Raw genomic sequence first — 22,153 nt, 5'->3', positions numbered from 1 at the left:
GGAACATGGTGGGTTTTAGTCAGTAAGAGTCTGACTCACTCACGCTGCATTCACGGCGAAAAGGTTTATATTTATGATGATTTCCCACCCCAAAAAAGGTCCCTTAAGCTGTTTTGGAGTTTTCATGGCAAAATATAAAAAAGTAAGTACCTACCTATATTTTGATATGAGTGCGGTAAGTTTATCATTCCAGTTGAGAAGAAACTATTAAATTACAAATTACTCCTACACCATAAAGTGTGTAATACTTCGAAATACAAATTATATGGCTTAAAACTAATCCACTTAAGTATGATAAGATCGCACTTTAACTAATAATACTACAAGCCAAAAATACTCCTCAATACTTCCAACTTTAAGTTCACTGTTAGTTTAAGCAAACAAAATTATTCAAGGGCAGCCCAAGTGTAGATCCCTGTGGAACGCCATAAAACCGCTTCACCAAAATCGCTCGGCGACGCGAACTTATCGCGTTATCTACCTATCTGTTATTATATCACCTTACCCTTACTCTGAATTTCGAAATACTGATAAGATAGGCTAGGTATAAACTAGTGATACATTTTAAATCAGATTAGCCATTGTGGGGAACAGTGCTGAACGCTTCGTACGGATCGGGAGCGGTTTTGAGAAGTAAAACGTAGGATTAATTCCTACTGTGTTTGTGAAGTGACAAAATGGGTTTCAAATTAGTTTTTCTGTTCTCGTGTTTGGTAGCTGCAGTTTCGGCACAGACTTGTAAGTATTATATAATATTTTTTTTAGAATCTATAGATAAGCATAAGAAAAATGGCGGCTTATTAGTAATCGATAAATCTGCTTCTCCTATCGTTTTTTGAATAGGCATAGTCATTGTTATAACTCCACGTCAGAGGCCGTCAGGCGGATTTTAGAAAACTATGGCATTAGAACTTGTTATGTGATTAAAACTGCAGCTCCCTCGATAAAGAATAGGGGAAAAAATACTCAAACATATAACAGATTTTTCATTTTTATTGATATCTTATTTTTCATTGAAAATCATCAAATAAGGGCTTATCTTGTATTAGGGAAGTCATCAAATGACCTTCCGCTGTGGGTGCAGCGTGAGGCAGTATCAGACTTTTACTGACTAAAACCCACCATGTTCCTTCTTAAGCCCTTTATGCACCAGGGCCACGGCAACTCCCGCGAACAATCCCGCAGCTATTGATATCTAAGTGTTACCTTCAATCAGAAGTATTTGTAAATGCCTGATCAGTAGAGTGCTAGAAATCGGCCTTACCAAGCCGGTGATAATATCGACTTGTACTCGATAAGGCACGTTATCAGTGTTCAACGGATGCTATATCAATCTGTAGCTGTTACTAACGTTTGGGTGTACGCGCCCTTTTTAATGATAAGCAAGTTTTTATGGGTGTTAATAATATTTTATGGGGAACATGGTTATCGGTGGAAGAACTGAGTTACGCATGGGTTTCTCAAGGTTAACTATGCTTAACGTGGTCATTGGATGTGTGAGATTTCTCTGGGTTTCGATCATTATGAACAAAATGACTAGCAAAGATGTCATAATGCATGATGTCTTAAGAAAGTAGCGCATCAAAATGCTTTTACACGTCTTCTTTAGAACCTTACATTATTAATCTCTTGTATGCCGCTAATTATAGAACAAAAGAAAATCAATTGTGTCTCGCGTGGATCCGCACCGACAGACAAGGGGATCCCTCCTCCGAGCCTTTTCCCAACTACATTGGGGTCGGCTTCCAGTCTAACCGGATTCAGCTGAGTACCAGTGCTTTACAAGAAGCGACTGCCTATCTGACCTCCTCAACCCAGTTACCCGGGCAACCCAATACCCCTTGGTTAGACTGGTGTCAGACTTACTGGCTTCTGACTACCCGTAACGACTGCCAAGGATGTTCAATGACAGCCGGGACCTACAGTTTAACGTGCCATCCGAAACACAGTCATTGGTGTCTAAGATATACTTAGAAAGTACATACAAACTTAGAAAAGTTGCATTGGTACTTGCCTGACCTGGAATCGAACCCGCGCCCTCATACTCGAGAGGTTGGTTCTTTGCCCACTAGGCCACCACGACAGACAAGGGGATAAACAAAGGTTTTCAGTTGCATTTAGTTTAAATGGAGTGTCCTTTAAGGCAGAATTCCGTGGGTCGCGGCTGACGCAGCCGCGCGCGGCTTACGACAGTCGTCGGCCGCGCGCGACAATAGTCAACCTATGAAAATGTATGGCACCGCTGCCGAGGCTCGCGACAGTCGCGCGCGGCCGACGAATTTCGTAAGCCGCGCGCGGCATTGTGTTGAAATTAGTAGATTTTGTTCGTCCGTTCCCTCTAGTCGAAGTGCTAATTGATATCCTTGAAGAAGAAGAGGATGACGTGTTGCTGTGGCTGTATTATGAAAATAGATTACCAATCTACCCTATCTTTAAAAAAGTAGAAATGATGAAGGATACTACCAAATACTGATTCAAAAGCATTTGTATTGTAATGAAAACAAAAGGAAGTTTTGCCGACTAAATAAAAAACAATTCAATTCTGGTTTTACTAAAATTCTATAGATGTTATTAGGCGCTAGACCATGTTGAGATGCATACGGCCGCGCGCGGCTCACGAAATTCGTCGGCCGCGCGCGACTGTCGCGGACCTCGGCAGCGGCGCCATACATTTTCATATGTTGACTATTGTCGCGCGCGGCCGACGACTGTCGTAAGCCGCGCGCGGCTGTCGTAGCCGCTATCCACGGAATTCTACCTTTAGTGATCGTATCTCATATACTCCAAGTCCATGGTGGTCAAGTCAGCATGGTGGTGTTCGTAGACAAAGGATATCATTTCTCTGGCATTTTAGAAATATTCAATTCAAGGGTTTTTATTTCTTATAGACCTATATTACGAAAGGTCAATGCATGGTTCCAAGGAGTGGGTCTTAAGGGAGAAGAACCGACAAGACACTCCATAGACATTATTTTCAAAACCGAAATGCTTATAATGTTTGACCTGCTATAGGTCGATTCTATGCAAATTCTATGTTAAGTTTAAGTATACATATGTTTCATATGTACCTATATTGTAAATACTGAAAGTAAAACAAATATTATTTCTTTATTAAATGCAAGTTGAACTTAGAAGTGCAATTCGCTCGCAATTTGTCACTGTTTGCTAGAACGATACATTTGTTTGCGACACAGTGCCTCGAATCTCACCATCACATCACTTATACTTAAATAATATAATCGATCATAGATATATGAATCAGTATGTAGACTTAGTGAGACCTATATGACATCATTTCCTGTTAGATAAAGATAGTTTTAGTCAAGTGCTTCTTGAAATTCTTACTAACGCTGTTGAATAATAACTTCAATATTATAAAATTGAAGAGTTTGTTTGTTAGGATTTAAATCACGGAGAACAAAATGACTAGAGCAGCTGTTATAATGCAAAATCTCCTAAGAAATTAGTGCCCCAAAATGCGGGTGTTTGGGAGACGAGGAACGTTACTAGCTGCAAGAGAAAACGTTAACGATAACGTTACGAGAAGGAAGTTATTATCAAATTTCCTTTCAAATATACATAGTTATCGGCATGAATCTTGAGCTCTGACCTACATCTGCGCAGAAGTGATTTATTGGGTCCCTTTTGTGGTATGAAGTGGGCGCGGGGGCGGGCTAAAGCGGTGATTGGCCCGCAGTGCATCGCGTCATAGCCGTCACTCGGGATTGGTTCTTTGCTAATAAATCACTTCTGCACAGATGTAAGTCAGAGCTCAAGATTCGTGCCGATAACTATAACATCGCTTTCTTTCCTTCCACCGTGAACATAACGAACGTAACATAACATAATGCAACACTGAAATAATTTTTCAAAACAGTTCTATAGTTTCCAAGCCATAGAGTACAAACACAAAAATGTGTCCTCTTCATAATATTTATTATTGTACCTATGTACAAAACAGCTTCTGAAATGTTATTTGAATCATGTAATCTTTGCACAGATTTAAAAATAAGATAAGGAAATTCCGTTTGCTCTCTACTTGTCCTCTGTTAAACAAATATTGTGGTATTCAGATAAAGTAATTTACTTATTTACCAGTTACCTGCGGCAGAACATGTTTTCCTATTTAAAAATAAACTATTTATTTATGAATTATGCCCGGGTAACTGGGTTGAGGAGGTCAGATAGGGCAGTCGCTCCTTGTAAAACACTGGTACTCAGCTGAATCCGGTTAGACTGGAAGCCGACCCCAACATAGTTGGGAAAAAGGCTCGGAGGATGAGGAGGAGGACCGTTTCACAAGCAAAATTATTGACTCTCTTCATCACCTTTGTAGCCTTTTCCCAACTATGTTGGGGTCTGTTTCCAGTCAAACTGGAAAGTAGCTCTCGATTCTACAATATTTCTATACCTACCTACTTCTATACTTGAAAATTTGACTCTTTTCTTTGTTGGTTTGTACTCTAACGCTCCGAAACTACTGAACAGATTTGAAAAATTCTTTCACTATCTCCAAGTAAAGGCTTCCAGACGTAGTTATAAAAGCGGGAATCAGCAAGTTTTGTATAGTTCCGTTAAAAAGCTGTAAAAATTAAAGTAGGGCATCAAAACATTGATCTAATAATCTTTAATCTATACGCTTTATGATAATAAACAGATCCTAGCAACCAAGGCAAGGTTATAAAAATGACTAATCGTACGAAAATAGTAGGTATCTGTAACCTACAAACAAAGCTTTAATTTTTTTTATAAATAGACGACGAGTTTCTTTGGCAGTCGTTACGGCTAGTCAGCAGCCAGTAAGTCTGACACCAGCATAACCAAGGGGCATTGAGTTGCCAAGGTAACTGAGTCGAGGAGATCAGATAGGCAGTCGCTCCTTGTAAAACACTGGTACTCAGCTACATATGGGTTAGACTGGAAGCCAACCCCAACATAGTAGGGAAAAGCATCTCATTCCTGCCGGGGCTGCGGGATTATTCGCGCGAGTTACCGCGGCGCTGATACATAAAAGGCTTAAGAAGGAACATGGTGTGTTTAGTCAGTAAGAGTCTGACACTCCCTCACGCTGCACCCACAGCGTTAGCCGTCATTTGATTAGATCCCAAGAAAAGCTCATTCGATTTCGATAAGAAGAAGAATTTGATCATCACTGTTAAATATGTATTTCTTATGTATGAATTCTTAGTCATCAAGGCGCGTCTTTGTCATATCTTATCTTCATGATTATGTTACAAAGACGTTCAATGATAACAATTATTATTGGTAACGCATGCTTCTCAAATGAAGGTCTATAGATATCTATTGAATTGAAAGTATCCTTACTATTTAATACTTATTCACTCACTCTAAACGCTATTTCATCATCATCATCATCATCTCAGCCGGCGGACGTCCACTGCTGAACATAGGCCTCCCCCTTAGATCCCCACAGATACCTGTTGGAGGCGACCTGCATCCAGCGTTTTCCGGCGACATTTATAAGGTCGTCTGTCCACCTTGTTGGTGGACGATATTAAACGCTGTTTACCTATAAAAAAATGATCATGAATGGATTGTGTGAAAGTCGACATGGTTAGAAAGAATGTTACTTGTGAGATGACGGCAGACAGAAGAGTATGGACGGAGAAGACATGCTACGCCGATCACAAATAAAAAGCAAATAGGAAAAGGGAGGGGGATGATGTGATGTGATGTCCTTCTAGCCGACTGTCGGTAACGACAGCAGTTCTCATATAAGGAGATCGGCCAGTTGAGCAGGACATATTATAATGCATAAGCATTTATACTGAAAAATACGGAACTGTTATAGTTATCGGCACGAATCTTGAGCTCTGACCTACATCTGCGCAGAAGTGATTAATTAGCAAAGAACCAATCCCGAGTGACGGCTATGACGCGATGCACTGCGGGCCAATCACCACTTTAGCCTGCCCCCGCGCCTCACTTCATACCACAAAAGGGACCCAATAAATTACTTCTGCGCAGGTGAAGGTCAGAGCTCAAGATTTGTGCCGATAACTGTATTAAAACTTAATAAACATTTTTTGGAACAAAAACTAGTTTGAGGAATTTTAAAGGTTAGTTCCAAGACAATTAAACTGATAGCCGTAATCTATAAGTATATCGATATCAAAGTATTCATTATGTAATGAGTAATTATTATCTTCGAAGGAAAATTTGTTACTATCGAGATTTTTGCCGGTTTTCCCATACATGTACGTAGTCGTAGGGACCTATTTTTGACACTCCGATAATGGCCTTCACATTATTATGATGTTTATGCTTAAAGTTCGCAGCAAATAACTTGTCAAATATGATAAACTTCATCCGCGTACCGTGGCAACTACTGCCCGTACCGGGATAAAACATAGCCTATGTTACTCGGGAAGAGTGTAGCTTTCCAACAGTGAAAGAATTTTTCAAATCGGTCGAGTAGATTCGGAGCCTTCAAGGCACAAGCAATAAATGTGTCCTCTTCATAATATTATATTTTCTTTAGTGCGTAGGTATAGTCATCGGCACGAATCTTGAGCTCTGACCTACATCTGCGCAGAAGTGATTTATTAGCAAAGAACCAATCCCGAGTGACGGCTATGACGCGATGCACTGCGGGCCAATCACCGCTTTAGCCCGCCCCCGCGCCTCACTTCATACCTTCATAGCACAAAAGAGACCCAATAAATTACTTCTGCGCAGGTGAAGGTCAGCGCTCAAGATTCGTGCCGATGATTACACCTATATTAGTATAGATAAAATAGCTAGTACAGTGAAACTTGGTTAAGTGGGACCTGGATTAAGTGAAATACCTCCATAACTGGAACTCACGGTGCGGTCCCATCACCTTGGTATTGATTTGCCTCTGTTAGTGGAACGAAGCAAACCTCTATAACTGGAATTCGTAATTTTGTTTTATCATCACAGTTACCTCTATAAATGAGACAGCAAGTGAATTTTATACGCATAAACCTCTGTAACTGAGACAACACCGTTTTGTTTCTTTGCTAACTTATTGTTTAAATTCCGCACTTAACTACGTATGTAATTTGAAGTCTCAATGGTTCCAGTTTTAGTTTTGCTTTACTATTTGTTTATGTTTACGGAAAAACTAAAGTTAATATCCGTTTATGAAAGTGTGAAGGCACGCGATAGTTTGTGTCGAATTTAATGTGCCAAACCTTTTATTTTTTCTATTAAAACCTATTTATAATTTAAACATAGCACGTTGTTTTACTTAATGATCGCACCTCTATAACTGAAATAACTTGTATTCTGGCCTCTATTAATGGAACCCTCTGTACCTAACTGAGAAAGATATTTATTTATACCTGGGTATCTGAGACCCCGGCTAAGTGGAATACCTCTATAAGTGAAACGAAATTGCAGGACCCTTGAAGTCTCACTTAACCAGGTTTCACTGTATTAATTTACCTACTTTGTCCACAGACCGAGTATGTGTATCGACGGCAGTCTCATCATCAACCTGTCAGAGCATCAGCAGAGATGACAGCCAGGTTACATGCCAACGAGTGGAATCCAGGTAGACTATCAGTAGAAACCAGAGGCACTAGCGTTTAGAAAATCTCATGAATCCTCATGCACCCAAGCTTTGATCTTTGCGTTCATAATATTATGAACGCGAAAATTGAATGACACCATAGGTAAAATAATTTTCGAAAACAGTTCAGCAGATTCAGATATTTCTCCCTACGACCTCAAAATGTAACAAAACTTAATATTTTGCAAAAAAACAGTATCTATTCAGGTTTATTTTGATCGTATGTATATGACTTGAATTTAATGTTTGGTCAAAAACATGAACTTACCCATTCTAAAGTCTGTTTTAAATAATTTTCAGAGTGGACTGCGCTCTCAAACTGGCAGCAGGACAAGCTGACCTAGGTTATTTCTCCGAAGAAGAAACTCTGCTACTATCTCAACAGCAGCCCAACGACAACAGAGTCCTCGCTACTGTCAGAGATGAATCCAAACTCGGTAAGAATATACTTGACAACTATACTCTATCCACGGAAGCAAGAGCTAAAAGGTAAACAAAGAATGACACTTTTTCAAGATGGCGGTATAACCCGACCGATGACAAAACGTCACATTTTTGTGTAAAATGTTCGCAGTATTTGTGATTTTGTCATCGGTCGGGTTATACCGCCATCTTGAAAAACTGTCATTCTTTGTTTACCTTTTAGCTCTTGCTTCCGTGGATAGAGTATAGTCAAATTCAATCCTTTTATTGAACTGTCAAAAATGGTTACTTTCTGGGTATGAAACGACAATGATGTCACGGATTTTTCACATTTTCTTTTACGCTAAAATGAGTTGCACCATTTACTATAGCCGAACTATTTTCAGTTGTTACATTGCCGATTTGACCAATAGGCGGCAAGTAGGTATACGGCTGGTTATGGTATGGTTATCATTATAGTTAAATGGTTCAATTTACCCGTATTTTGCTAATTTAAAAATCAAAAGTTAAACGTCTTAAAAAAAGGAGGGGGTTGTCAATACAACTATGCATATGTTTTTTCTATATTTTACTCAATTTTCCCATAAAAACGATATATTATCAAATCCTAATTATATTTCGTTATTTTTTGGAAAAATGAAATCATTTATTTCAAGTTCTCTTCTTTATTCAAAACTTTTACTCGTTATCAGATCCTCATCGCATTTCGTTTTCAGACCCATACGCCTTCGAGACCGTGGCAGTGGTGCCTGCTAACCACACCCGTGGCCTGGACGGTCTCAGCGGCGGAGTATACTGTCATCCTGGACTCGATGAGTCGGATCTGAGGTGGTCTCCTCGTGTCTTGAAGAATTTGGAGCAATTGGTGAGTGGAACTGTTTTGTGAGGCCTTTTTAGAAGACGCTCGAGAGCTTCTATTAAGTGTCATTTGGAAGGGTCAATTATTATTGTCCGTTAGAAAAGTGTTTTTTTACTGGGCTTCTTTTGTTATACTTAGAGTTTTGACATTTCAAAAGTACCTATGACTTGCAAACAATAGTTGCAACGAAAGAATCCCCCAATCTTGATGAGTATGTCACATATATGTATCTTGTCACAATGGCCATGAATTTGAGATGCCAATTGGGAAATAATCAGATTACCCCGTTATTCTTTAAAACAAAAATAAATAAATGATTTATTGCAACAAACTGTCAGACTCTTACTGACTGACACCCACCTCTGTTTCTTCTTTAGCCCTTTGTGTTCTTGGGCCGCGGTAACTCGCGCGAACAATCCCGCAGCCCTAGCATACATACCCCTGAACTGTTGACATTACACTACCATTTGTACCTACTCCTGACATTTGACGAATCCCTCCAATATCAGAATAGCTGTTTCCCAAAATAAATTTAAAACAAAGCATTTTTCACTCAATCCATCTTAACAAGAAGACAATCTAACAAACTTCCAATCTTCAGGCCGCCCGCACAGACCGCTGCCCCGAAGCCAACACAGCCGGCAAGACCGCTGAAGAGCTGGAGGTAGAAACCCTCAGCAAGTACTTCTCATCCGGCTGCAGACCTGGAGCATGGAGCAACAATGTCACGGTTGATACTGATCTGAGTAAGTAATCATGTTTATGTAATAAGCTTCCTGGAGAAGTAAGGGGAATCGGGGGAATTGGACGTATGTAAGTAAAAGCCTATGGTCTTTCTCGATAAATGGGCTTTTGACACTGAATTTTTTTTTAGATCGGTCCTTTAATTCCTGAAAATTGGTCATTTTACTATATGAAATCCTGAGTTTTTATTACATAATTTTTCAAAGTTGCTGAATTTGTGTCCATCAATGTCAAATCAAAATGAATTAAATGGCTCTATCACGTGCCGAGAGAGCTACCCCCTGCACCAGGTTAAAAAGTTGCTATCTTTTATACTGCTTACCTATTACATAAGCTATTTACTGCCAAGTTTCATAAATAAAAACCTCAGCCAAGTTACATCAAGATCAAGAAGGAGTAACAAACACACAATAATTGTTGGCAAATACAATATACTATAATGTACATTGTAAGTTGGATAAATTGGTGAAGCCCCTAATAATTTCTCATCACCCCTCATTCCAGAATCCCGCTACCCCTCTCTCTGCTCCCGCTGCGGCCCCGACTCCGGCTGTTCTCGCTACACCATCGACATGGGAGTCTCCATCGCTAACGTGAGGAACGATAACCGCCACATCCAAGCTCTGGAGTGCTTGAGGACCAACGCTAACGCCAGCTCGGCAGTCGCCTATGTTGCGTGGCAGCATGTTGTCGAATATTTCACGGTAAGTCATCATCATCATTTCCCGAGGCTTTTCGCTCTACTATCTATGTTGGGGTCGACTTCCAGTCTAACCGGATGCGGCTGAGTGCCAGTGTTTTACAAGGAGCGACTCCCTATCTGACCTCTTCAACCCAGTTACCTCTAAGTCAAAATTATGAAATCAAACTTGCCTGCAAAACAGCACTTTTTGATCCTCAAAAAAAAATTACAAAAGACAGCCCCCAAAATGACCCCTTCACCACTTTCTATACCCCGACAAGATGAAGTTGGAAGGTAAGCTGTCAGTCCTGCGCCTGATTTCTCTCTGGTGTTGATTTTGTCCTCCTTAGGGGACGAAGTGATGAAGATTACAAATACATATATCTGGGTGCGTACACTACATATTCTGACAGTGTGTATGTCAGGAAGTCAGAATGTCTGACAACGAGTCTTACCAAATGGTACCGGGTTTGAGGAGATGAGATAGGCAGTCGCTCCATGTAACACACTGTAATCAGCTGTATCCAGTAAGACTGGAAGCCGACCCCAACATAGTTGGGAAAGGCTAGACCAGTCACTGTAGCACATACAAGCACAGCTCAGCCGCTTTCGTGAAAGGAAATAACTATACTTGAAAGGATACTACTTTAATCACTAGACCACCAAGACTATTATTTACCTAATATTATCATTATTTTCAGATCCGCAATCCTCAAGACTCACCGAGCTTCGCTGTGCTCTGCCCGAATGGTACACTCGCGTCTCTCACCACTGCGGTATTGAGCAATACTATCTCGCCTTGTGCCTTCATCAGACAGCCTTGGGGAGCTATTGTTGCTAATACGTAAGTTTTGCGTTATTATTAGAAACATCGGCACGAATCCTGCGCAGAAGTGATTTATTAGCAAAGAACCAATCCCGAGTGACGGCTACGACGCGATGCACTGCGGGCCAATCACCGCTTTAGCCCGCCCCCGCGCCTCACTTCATACCACAAGAGGGAGAAATTACTTCTGCGCAGGTGAAGGTCAGCGCTTAAGATTCGTGCCGATGATTATATCAGCCAAATCAATTTTAGTATAGATTTAGATTTGATAAAGTTATCAAAGAATCGTACTTTTCTATCTTAAGTCATCTTTCTAGCCATGTTTGACTTTCATACAATCCATTCATCGTTTCTTTCGTCGTAAAGTGAGATTTCGCCAATGTTGTTCTCACCATTATTGTCTTGGTGAGGGTCTGAAGGAAACTTTTTACTGTACAGGGATAAAAATCAGTCTATATTATTCAGATTCCAAGTTCTGTCACTGCCAAAGTTCATCAAAAGTCATCCGGGTGTTTTAGCGTTATACAGTAACAGGCTTACCAACATTATATCATGGACCAAAAAAAACGTAGCTTCATCAAATAAAAGTTTGCAAAAGAGAATTGGGCACAAAAGCATAAAGTATCCATATTTAAACTATAAATAAATTTTATACTCTCTCCTCTTCTTAATAAATGTTATATTCTCCCCGTTCCTTCCTCAGCAACAACGCAGCAGCCCTCCTAACCAGCCTTAAGACCTGGTGGCCAGCAGGCTCCAGCCCCGCTACCGGCTGGCAGTCGACCCTGTTCAGCGTGGTCACTGGAGGCTCCTCTAGCGCGAGGGTTGTCTTCCAGGACAGCCCCATCTCGTTGCTGAACTATACTTCTGCCAGTAAGTATCTGTGGAGTTTCTGAGGTTATTTTAAGACTATTATCAATGTTATCAACTTTTTCTTCTTCTTCCTGCTGTAATTAACGCAATATATTTTCCGCTTACATTCCATACTGTTAACGATGTTACAAAAGAGGATGATTATTATGATGCTTTAGTTTGTGGGACCACTAAAACTAAACTTTATTATTCCATAAAATAATAGATGCCCCAAAATATCGATATATATTTGTATATTACAATGGCGTGATTCCCTAAAAATGTGTTACACGTCTTCACGAGACCACGGTTCTGGTATATCTATATACCTAAAAATCTCATCTACAACTCTAGGTTGTCTGCAAGAGAATCCAATTCTGGGTTAAGTTCGTCATTGTATAGGTACAATAAACTTTCCTAATCCTTTGTCCATTAAATAAAGAACGACGAACTTTCCAAAATTGCCCCATACCAAACTTCAAAAATCTTTCTTCCAGTCCGCACCATTAGCAACATTGATTCCACCGCATCCTGCATGCCAGCGCGTCGCTGGTGCACCATCTCCACCCTCGAACAGACCAAGTGCAACTGGGTGAGGGTATCAGCCCACACCCTGGGTGTTCAGCCCAGCATCGCTTGTCAACAGAGGAACAGTGTGCTGGAGTGCTTGAATGATATCAAGGATGATAGAGCTGATTTCATTTCTGCGCCTTCCAATTATGGGTATTTGGCTAGACAGTGAGTATTATTTTTCTTTACTTTATCTTTAATGCCGATGGCAGTTGGATGGAATTTTTTCATTTTATTCTAGAATGAAATATTACTAATATTTTGGCATTAAACTTAAAATCAGTAATTAAAACTTACAGCCAGTTTCTTCATCAAAAGTAAAAGCCAATGTAAAAGTCAAAGTAATGTCTAAAGTAAAAGTAACGGTCAAATTAATTTTTTCTATTAGTTTTGCTGTCACTTTAGCCCTGAAAAAACGAATTTGACTGTTACTTTTACTTTAGACATTACTTTGACTTTTACTTTTGATGATGAAACTGGCCGATAGACTGCAAAACACTTCTTTTTGAATGTCATAATTTACAAATGACACCCTTCACCACTTCCTAAATGTTTTATAATACGTATATTAAAAAATCAGAGAGAAGAGAAAATACAAAAAGAGAAGAGGAGGGAGAAATATTGTATACTTTTTTTTTTATTATTTTTTTTATCGACGTAAAATCATCAAATGACCCCTCCCGCTGTGGGTTAGCAGCGGTGAGGGAGTGTCAGACTTTTACTGACTAAAATCGTCGTGTTCCGTCATAGGCCTTTTATGTACCAGGGCCGCGGTATCTCTTTCGAACAACCCGCAGCCCCGGCAGGCCATGGCCCTGCTGGGCCCCGCTGGGGTTGCTGACATCTCTTTGAGGAGCGCGTGGAACAACGCGCGCCGTCGACACGGGTCTGTCGTCTAGAAAGACAGAGGGACGATGAGCCACCCGAACTCACCGCCCACAGACCCACGCCTACGGTGGCCGGGAGTCATCTCGCGACACCCGGCGCCCATGGTGTCTACCTGGTCCAGCGCGGCGGCCGGGATGAGAGGTGCGGACTCTCTGGCGTTCCGCCTCCTCCTTCTCGAGCATGACCGCTTCGCAGAAGGAGGCCACGGCATCCCATTCCCTCTCGCCCCGGACCATGGCCTGAACCAGGGCCGGACGCGAGAGGTCGCCGCCGCCCAAAGCCTCGACGAGGACCCGGCGGTGCCCTTCCCATGCGGGGCACACCTGGACTGTGTGGTCCACCGTGTCCTCGGGGAAATATTGTATACTTAGGCACTAAAAATGCTGTCTTCAATATTAAAGATAACGTTAAAAGTACAAACTGAGTGCTTAGTGCGAGTGTATGATACAAATCTTAGTATACGCGCTCTCATGTGAGTCCGTAAAAAAATTCACGAAAACTCGCACTAAGCACTCTGATTTAAACCACCAATGGCGACCTAACTTCAGAATTGCAAACATAAGACATGAATTGTATCTGATCCCTCTCAATTTCCCACAGGCACTACAAGTTAACTCCAGTGAAGCTGGTACAAAACTCCCCTGATGATGCATCAAGAGTAGCAGCTTTCGTCAAGGAGTCAGCTGTCATCTCCTCCAACGTGACTCGCTATGAAAACCTTCGCGGAAAGAATGCTTGCTTCCCCGAATATGGCGGTCTTGGTAAGTCAAAACTTCTATACATATTTTAAACTAGCTTTTCGAGTGGGAACTTCTACACGATCTTGGATAAAAATTAGTCTACAGTCTAAGGGCTTCCTCGATAAATGGGCTATCTAACGCTGAAAGAATTTTTCAAATCGGACCAGTAGATCCTGAGATTAGCTCATTCGCTCTTGAAATCAGTATAGAAAGTAAAGCAAAGTCCAACGTTTGGAAGTTGGTGACTGATACACCCGTGCATCGTGTCGCACGTTACTGTCGGCCCTGTTTGTGATCTCTCTCCGGTGGTGTCGGATTGAATTTAATTTAATTGCCGTCCCTGCAGACTTTAAGAGTGAAGGAATAGAGAGTGGCCCTGTGTCAACGACGGATCTACCATACTGGTAGCTATGGGCAATATGGGCATACCACAGCTACAACTTGTTAAAATTATTTCTTCTTTTTGTGTAATTCCCCTATGTACTTCCTTACAAACTCCCTTATTCTCTTTCTTGTGAACTTCCTCTACAGTGTACACGATCTCTTATTTAGGTACATACGCCCATAAACATACTACCCCTAAGTACTACATTACGTACTCTCCCTATGTAGTCCCTCTATAAACTCTTATATATTTCCATTATGTATACTACCCCTATGTACTTCTTTGTATACTTCTGTAAATACTCCCTCATTGTATACTTTCCTGTATGAGATACTCCTTCAAATGTAATACCTTCTCTAATATTCCTTCTCCCTCACAGCATACATGTCCTTCGTCCGCGTGGGACAAGAGCGCGGCGTCCTGTCCTCGTCAGAGTGCGACTACGCGGCGGCGGTCGGCGAGTTCTTCGGCGGCGCGTGCGCTCCCGGCGCTATTGATGCGTCGCATGCGCTCTCTGAGTCTTCTGTGAGTATATATTTAAGTTTTGTTACTGACCTCCCCACTCAGAGACATTTAATGATAACGGAATGTCATCCTTTACTATGGAATGGCTTAAGGCTTAAGTAACCATTAAATGTCTCTGAGTGGGGAGGTGAGTCTTCTGTGAGTAGTTTTTACTTACTAAGCTGTATATGTATTGAATAGAATATGGGACCAGGAGCAAAAGTATGTAGCGTCAATTCTGCGAGACAATAAATCGAGACTTAGATGGCAACTTTGCCTTTGTGCATATGCATGATACTTTTCCTGCATATTCATATGCTTGAGACTAGGAATGCATCCTGCATCCAAGCCTTGATTTTTTGTCTCGCGGATTCAATATTTTTTGCTTAATATCAAAACATTTAATCAGTATATTTTGTTTGGATTTGTTGTTCAATGAGTCGTTCTCGAATGAAAAAAGTCTGTCCAAATTGTGTAGGTGCCTGTAAAAAAATCTCAAGTGGTTCAGCCGTTTTATCCTGCAAATCTATAAAACTACAAACAAGCTCAATTGTTTTTTAAATAACGAAAACTAAGCTCATTTTAAAATCCTGATTTTTTAAATAATGTAAACAAGGGGCCGCCATTTTCTACTCAGTGAATAATTGCGTTCGGATACATACATCGGCGATATAAAATAATAATGGCGTCTTTTATCCACAGAGCTTCAACTCTTCCGTCCTGTGTTCTTCCTGCAGAACCAGTGTCAACATAAACGGCAACAATTGTAAGTACACATATCAGAATATACAAAAAGTATTTTAATGTATTTTTTAAATCTTTATTTTCATCTTAAGGCTCATGACAGATATGAACGGCACGGCACGACGCGCAGTTATAATCCAGCGATGAACTTGTCATTTGAATTTGAACCTTATTATTTGCACTGCTCATGTAAAACTGCTCATGTGTGCCTTGGTCTTAAGTTGACCAATCCGCAAGTCAAAAACATATTACCATAGGTACTTGAAGGGTATTTTTTCTTATGCCCGGAGTACACGAGACTAGTTATTTTAGGTTTTCAACAGTGAGTGCACCTGTGTCTGCGCAAGTGCTCGTGCACTGTAATATGTCCTGCACAGCTGGTTGATCTCCTTAGAGAGAACGGCCACCGTGACCTATACGACCTTTTTAACATTATTATTAAACTCAGACAATACTTAATATGTATTTTCTTCTTCCAGCGACCTGCGCATGGGACTACACAAACATGTACTTCGGTAACAACGGCACGCTGGCCTGTCTGAATGACCCTAACAACGATGTTGCTTTCCTCAATACTAGGAGCATGGCGAGTGAGTATCTACACTTTGTACTTTCTTTTATAAATATAGCTTATTTTTATAACTTATTTTTATAAATAGCTGCTTTATTACCTATTACTGTTTCCCGTGGCTTTACCGCGTTCCGTGGGAGCAATTTCGCACCCGGAGGAAAAAATGCCTATTTGTTATTACGTTACTGCTAAGTTTCATCAAAATCTGTGAAGAAGGGTTTTTATGAAAGAGGAATGAACATCCACAATTACGGACTTTCACTTTTATAATATTATAGTGTTTCGATACTATTATGTATTAGTTCTAAATTTTGTCCAGAATATGTATTGCATTTAAAAAAAGGGGGAGAATATTTAGTTTAATCACCTGACTTTAGAAACCAGTATCGTCCAATTATTTTGATAAAAAACTTCTCAAAAGCTTTTGAGATCTGTTCATGCCGAACGCAAAATACCTCACTAATTAACTATATTCACAGTAAACCAACAAACGATTTAATTCCTTTATTGCCTTTGAACATAAAAATACTTATACCTCCTTCTCTCTTCCTTCCAGCCCACCTCACCAGCCTAGGCCTGCAAGCGACTCAGTTCCGCGCCCTCTGCCGCAACAACTCTCTAGCCGCCACCACCGGCATCAGCATCGACGACAACTGTCTCCTGGCATACGTGGTGGACGCTGAGATCGTCACCAGAAGGTAAGAGGATCCTGAGGAACCTGTCGGTACTCAGCTACAACCGGTTAGACTGGAAGCTGACCTCGACATAGTTGGGACAAGACTCGGGAGATGATGAAGAGACTGACACTCTCTCTCCCTGTACACACAGCAAACAGTCATAGGATCATATCCCACCTGAAAAAAAGGAGGTAAGGGGGTTGAAACTACGGGGAGGTCATGAGTTAGTAGCAGCCGCACAGGTCCTTGGCTGGTCCATCTTCCAGTTCGTGGCTAAATAGCAGCCACACGGGTGCTGGTCAGTCTTCCAGCCCACCTCACCAGCCTCGGCCTGCAAGCGACTCAGTTCCGCGCCCTCTGCCGCAACAACTCTCTAGCCGCCACCACCGGCATCAGCATCGACGACAACTGTCTCCTGGCATACGTGGTGGACGCTGAGATCGTCACCAGAAGGTAAGAGGATCCTGAGGAACCTGCCGAGGCTGCAGAACTGTTCAAAAGAGTTACTGCAGCCCTGGTACATAAAGGGCTCAAGAAGGAACATGGTGGGTTTAGTCAGTAAGAGTCTGATATTCCGTCAAGACAACTGTCTCCTGGCATACGTGGTGGACGCTGAGATCGTCACCAGAAGGTAAGAGGATCCCACCAGGTCTGAGGGGTCCAGGTTTCAAAGGGTTACAGAGAACATATAGGGGACAAGAAGGAGCTTGGTGGGTTTTAGTCAGTTAGAGTCTGACACTCCCTCAAGCTACACAGGGCCTGGTAACTGGGTTGAGGAGTTCAGATAGGCAGTCGCTCCTTGCAGAACACTGGTACTCAGCTGCGTCCGGTTAGACTGGAAGCTGACCGTATCAAAGTTGGGAAAAGGCTCGGGAGATGAAGAAGTACTTAAGTTAGGAAGTAGTAAGAAGAGTTAGGAGGAGCTCGTGGCAAAGTAGTAGCCCCACGGGTCCTTTGCTGGTCCGTCTTCCAGCCTAGGCCTGCAAGCGACTCAGTTCCGTGCCCTCTGCCGCAACAACTCTCTAGCAGCCACCACCGGCATCAGCATCGACGACAACTGTCTCCTGGCATACGTGGTGGACGCTGAGATCGTCACCAGAAGGTAAGAGGATCCTGAGGAACCTGTCGGGGTATTGGGTTGCCCGGGTAACTGGGTTGAAGAGGTCAGATAGGCAGTCGCTCCTTGCTCCTTGTAAAACACCAGTACTCAGCTGGGTTAGATAGACTGGAAGCTTACCCTTACATAGTCATGAAAAGACTCGGGAGATGATGAAGACTATGACATGACACTCCCTCGCGCTGCACCCACAGTGGCATCATTTAATGGTTTCCCAACAAAAACGAAGAGGTACTTAAGTTAGGAAGTAGTAAGAAGAGTTAGGAGGTGCTCATGGCAAAGTAGGGGCCGCATGGATCCTTGGCTGGTCCGTCTTCAGCCTAGGCTTCCAAGCGACTCAGTTCCGCGCCCTCTGCCGCAACAACTCTCTAGCAGCCACCACCGGCATCAGCATCGACGACAACTGTCTCCTGGCGTACGTGGTGGACGCTGAGATCGTCACCAGAAGGTAAGAGTGCCCTTACCAGGTCTTAGGGGTCCAGGTTTGAAAGGATTACAGAAGACTTAAAGGGCTTAAGAAGAAGAAAAAAAAAAAAAAGTCGTGGTGGCCTAGTGGGCAAAGAACCAACCTCTCGAGTATGAGGGCGCGGGTTCGATTCCAGGTCAGGCAAGTACCAATGCAACTTTTCTAAGTTTGTATGTACTTTCTAAGTATATCTTAGACACCAATGACTGTGTTTCTGATGGCACGTTAAGCTGAAGGTCCCGGCTGTCATTGAACATCCTTGGCAGTCGTTACGGGTAGTCAGAAGCCAGTAAGTCTGACACCAGTCTAACCAGGGGGTATCGGGTTGCCCTGGTAACTGGGTTGAGGAGGTCAGATAGGCAGTCGCTTCTTGTAAAGCATTGGTACTCAGCTGCATCCAGTAAGACTGGAAACTGGCCCTAACATAGTGGGGAAAAGGTTCGGCAGATAATTTTTGACACTAAACCATTTATTCAAACTTGACTGCTAAACAGCCTATTTTGAACGTCAAAAGGAGAATGGGCGATTCCGGTCCAAATGTCCACCACGAACGAGACCTATATGGCTAGATAGCCCGTTAAATATAGAACATTTTTTGTTATGAAAGTAAAAAAAAATATAATGCCAGAAAAAAGTTATAGCAAAACCAAATAAAACATTTTATAGATTTTTTCAATTACTTTTCGTGATGTTCGATTTTTCTGTAACTTCTTTCGTTGTTTCTGTAACTTCTGACAATATAGAATTGTTCATTATTAGAAAGAAGACACCACCAGTTACATCGAACTTTATTAGATCCAGGCACCGCTGAGTATATTCAAGCACTTCTGGTGCCTCAATTGGTTAGTGATTCGTACATCCATAGGGCAAAAAAATATGGGCTGTTTATATGCAAATAGGTCTTACTAATCTTAGTTTTAGATAAAGTTCGTAAATGGAAGTGGAATAAAATAAAAAATAATAATGATAACATACAAAAACTACCGAAAATTAAGAATACATTTTAGGCTATAACTTTTTTTTGGCATTGTTTTTTTTTTTACTTTCTTAGTAAAAGTTACTTTAAATTAAGTGGACTATTTAATTATATAGGTCTCGTTCGTGGTGGACATTTGGACCAAACTTCATACATTCTTGCCCAATCTCCTTTACATAAGTCCTCAAAACGCCAACTCTTTACCACTTCCCATATATTTTCGATGATTTTAATTCACAATGTACTTTTTTTTCAGAAACGACCCACAATACAACAGCCTAAACACGCTACTAGACTCTCTCGACACCTACTTCGGCTACAACGCAGCTTCAGGCAACCAACTCATCAACTTAGAAATATTCTCCCCCTTCAATGAAAATAAGAACTTACTCTTCAAAGACTCGACTATCGGTTTGACAGAAGCCTCTCTAAGCTCCTCTCATGAACCAGCGAGGAACTATATTGAGCTGTTTAGACATTTGCAAGCTTGTACGGGGACTGCGCCTCCCATTGCAGGCCTTGCTAACCGTAGTTTCTATTCTATAGTAACTTTACTAACAATGGCGATTATGACAAGATTCGTCATTTATTAGTTGAGTTTTTTCTAGTGTGTGTATCCGTAACATGGAGGATTAAATGATTAGCGGACATGTCATACATAACGCAAAATGTTCAAGTTAGAAAGTAGTGTCACCTAAAATAGAGTGTTCGGAGGACGAGGAACGTTACTAGCTCCGTCCTTACACGCCGTCTTTGGACCCGATAATTTTTGTAATACCAAAAATCGTTGACAGATGTCTCAAAGAACCCAAACGCCTAGTTAGTTCACTCGTAAATGATCGTTAAGGTCATGCCCACCGTACGTATTTGACCTAGAAGGCGCCTAACCCACTTTCGTTATGGCATCTCCGCTATCTTTGCTACCTCCGTGATCCGAACGTATTTTATTTTTTTATTCTGTAAGGTTTGACAGTTGTTTTGGCGGGAAGCGTTTTTATTGGTTGTTGTTTTTTTTTCTTTTCTATTGCCGCGTTCATGATTTGAATTGTAAAAAGGTAAGTATTTTATCAAAATGTAGTACTTAATCTTTTTTTTGCAAATTAGTAGTAGTGTAAGTTAATGTATCCCAATCATAAAATATTGTTAAGAATAATTAATTTTATAACTTACATTATATTTTTATAGCTGAATTTATTTTTGTATTTAAATACTACACCTAAACCGTATTTCCTCCGAATTTTCTTGTTTTAATATGTTATGAACAAACAGTAGGTAGTTATTTTAACTTTAGACGTTAATTATGTTACCAGTGTATTTCGTTTGTATTTTTGTGAATAAAATTAAACATTTTTTATAATAAATGCCTACTTTGTTTTATTTAACTCGATCCCTTGATTAATTGTCATTATTGATTCGGAGATCTCGTGGCTAAGTCACCCAACTATGTTGGGGTCGGCTTCCAGTCTAACCGGATTCAGCTTAGTAGGTACCAGTGTTTTACAAGGAGCGACTGCCCTATCTGACCCCCTCATCCCAGTTACCCGGGCAACCCAATACCCCTTGGTAAGACTGGTGTCAGACTTACTGGCTTCTGACTACCCGTAACGACTGTCAAGGATGTTCTATGACAGCCGGGACCTACAGTTTAACATGCTATCCGAAACACAGCAACGAGGATAAATTAATATTGAGGCATATTGAAGTTGTTACCTTGACCAGTTTGAACGGAAAACCAATCGAGTTAGCGTTCAGGGGCCCGATTCTCCTAATTTTACTTAAGCAAAATACGATTCATATTCGACTGCGATCCAATCACGACTCGATTACGATTGAAGCGTATGTGGCATTCAGCTATTTTTTGCTTTGAAATAAACGTTTTTATCCTTTTCTGTCATTCAATAATGAATCATTTTGTCTGTAAATGATTTACAACAAAATCACCAAAATAGCAGACCAATCGCAAACCAATCGAATGTCGTTGGAATACGATTGGTCTTGTATTAGTAGCAGAATGCCCGATAAGGTTAAAACTGCTATTGCGATTCAATTTCTATTCGATTTTGACAATATTAACTTAGGAGAATCGGGCCCCTGTTTGGTTAACGGAAAACCAATCGAGTTAGCGATCAGAAGCTATGCTGCTTATTATTTATTTGAACTATTGGTTTTCCGTGGTTTTGCCCTGTTGCAGAGGGAAATACTTACTTCATGCACCCGGATAAAAATAATAGCTTTTCTACATAAATGGGGGCAAATTTAAGAGTCATCATCAGCCTCGCTGTTTCCCAAAAACTAGGTATGTTGGGGTCGGTCTCCTGTCTAACCGCTATGCAACTGACCAAAGATTATGAATGGTGTAAACCCGGGGTTTTAAGGGCGGGCAAAACCGCAGGGCGTAGTTAATTATCTAACAAAGAACTAAGGTCAATGTACTTTAATACTATGCGATGCCAAGTATTACTCAATTCAACCTCGGACAATATATGCCGCGGGAAACTTGCAATTAACAAGAAAAAATCTCATCCGTTTGTTTCTAAACAGTACTTAACGAAGTGTTCGTGAAAAACCACG

General features: G+C 41.2%; 1 protein-coding gene across 2 annotated transcripts; it reads left to right on the top strand.

The window, feature by feature from the left end:
• Positions 1-552: 552 nt before the first annotated feature.
• Positions 553-20,944, top strand: LOC110383268 (transferrin). 2 transcript variants are annotated; one of them, XM_064042922.1, is made up of 15 exons: positions 553-738; positions 7,447-7,540; positions 7,859-7,995; positions 8,698-8,846; positions 9,442-9,586; positions 10,089-10,288; positions 10,968-11,110; positions 11,796-11,965; positions 12,442-12,682; positions 14,003-14,163; positions 14,907-15,052; positions 15,734-15,797; positions 16,255-16,365; positions 17,335-17,476; positions 19,839-20,944. In XM_064042922.1, the coding sequence occupies exons 1-15, from the start codon at positions 678-680 to the stop codon at positions 20,173-20,175; spliced, it is 2,301 nt and encodes a 766-aa protein (XP_063898992.1). In that variant the 5' UTR covers positions 553-677; the 3' UTR covers positions 20,176-20,944. The 2 variants fall into 2 exon arrangements, with proteins under 2 accessions (XP_063898992.1, XP_063898993.1); XM_064042923.1 differs by lacking the exon at positions 17,335-17,476 and adding an exon at positions 16,903-17,044 and having other exon boundaries at positions 554-738.
• Positions 20,945-22,153: the final 1,209 nt, after the last annotated feature.

The sequence above is a fragment of the Helicoverpa armigera genome, chromosome 30 (genome assembly GCF_030705265.1).
Source record: "Helicoverpa armigera isolate CAAS_96S chromosome 30, ASM3070526v1, whole genome shotgun sequence".
Taxonomy (NCBI): Eukaryota; Metazoa; Arthropoda; class Insecta; order Lepidoptera; family Noctuidae; genus Helicoverpa; species Helicoverpa armigera.
The sequence above is the reverse complement of the archived record's forward strand: the minus strand, read 5'-3'. Positions and strand labels throughout refer to the sequence as shown.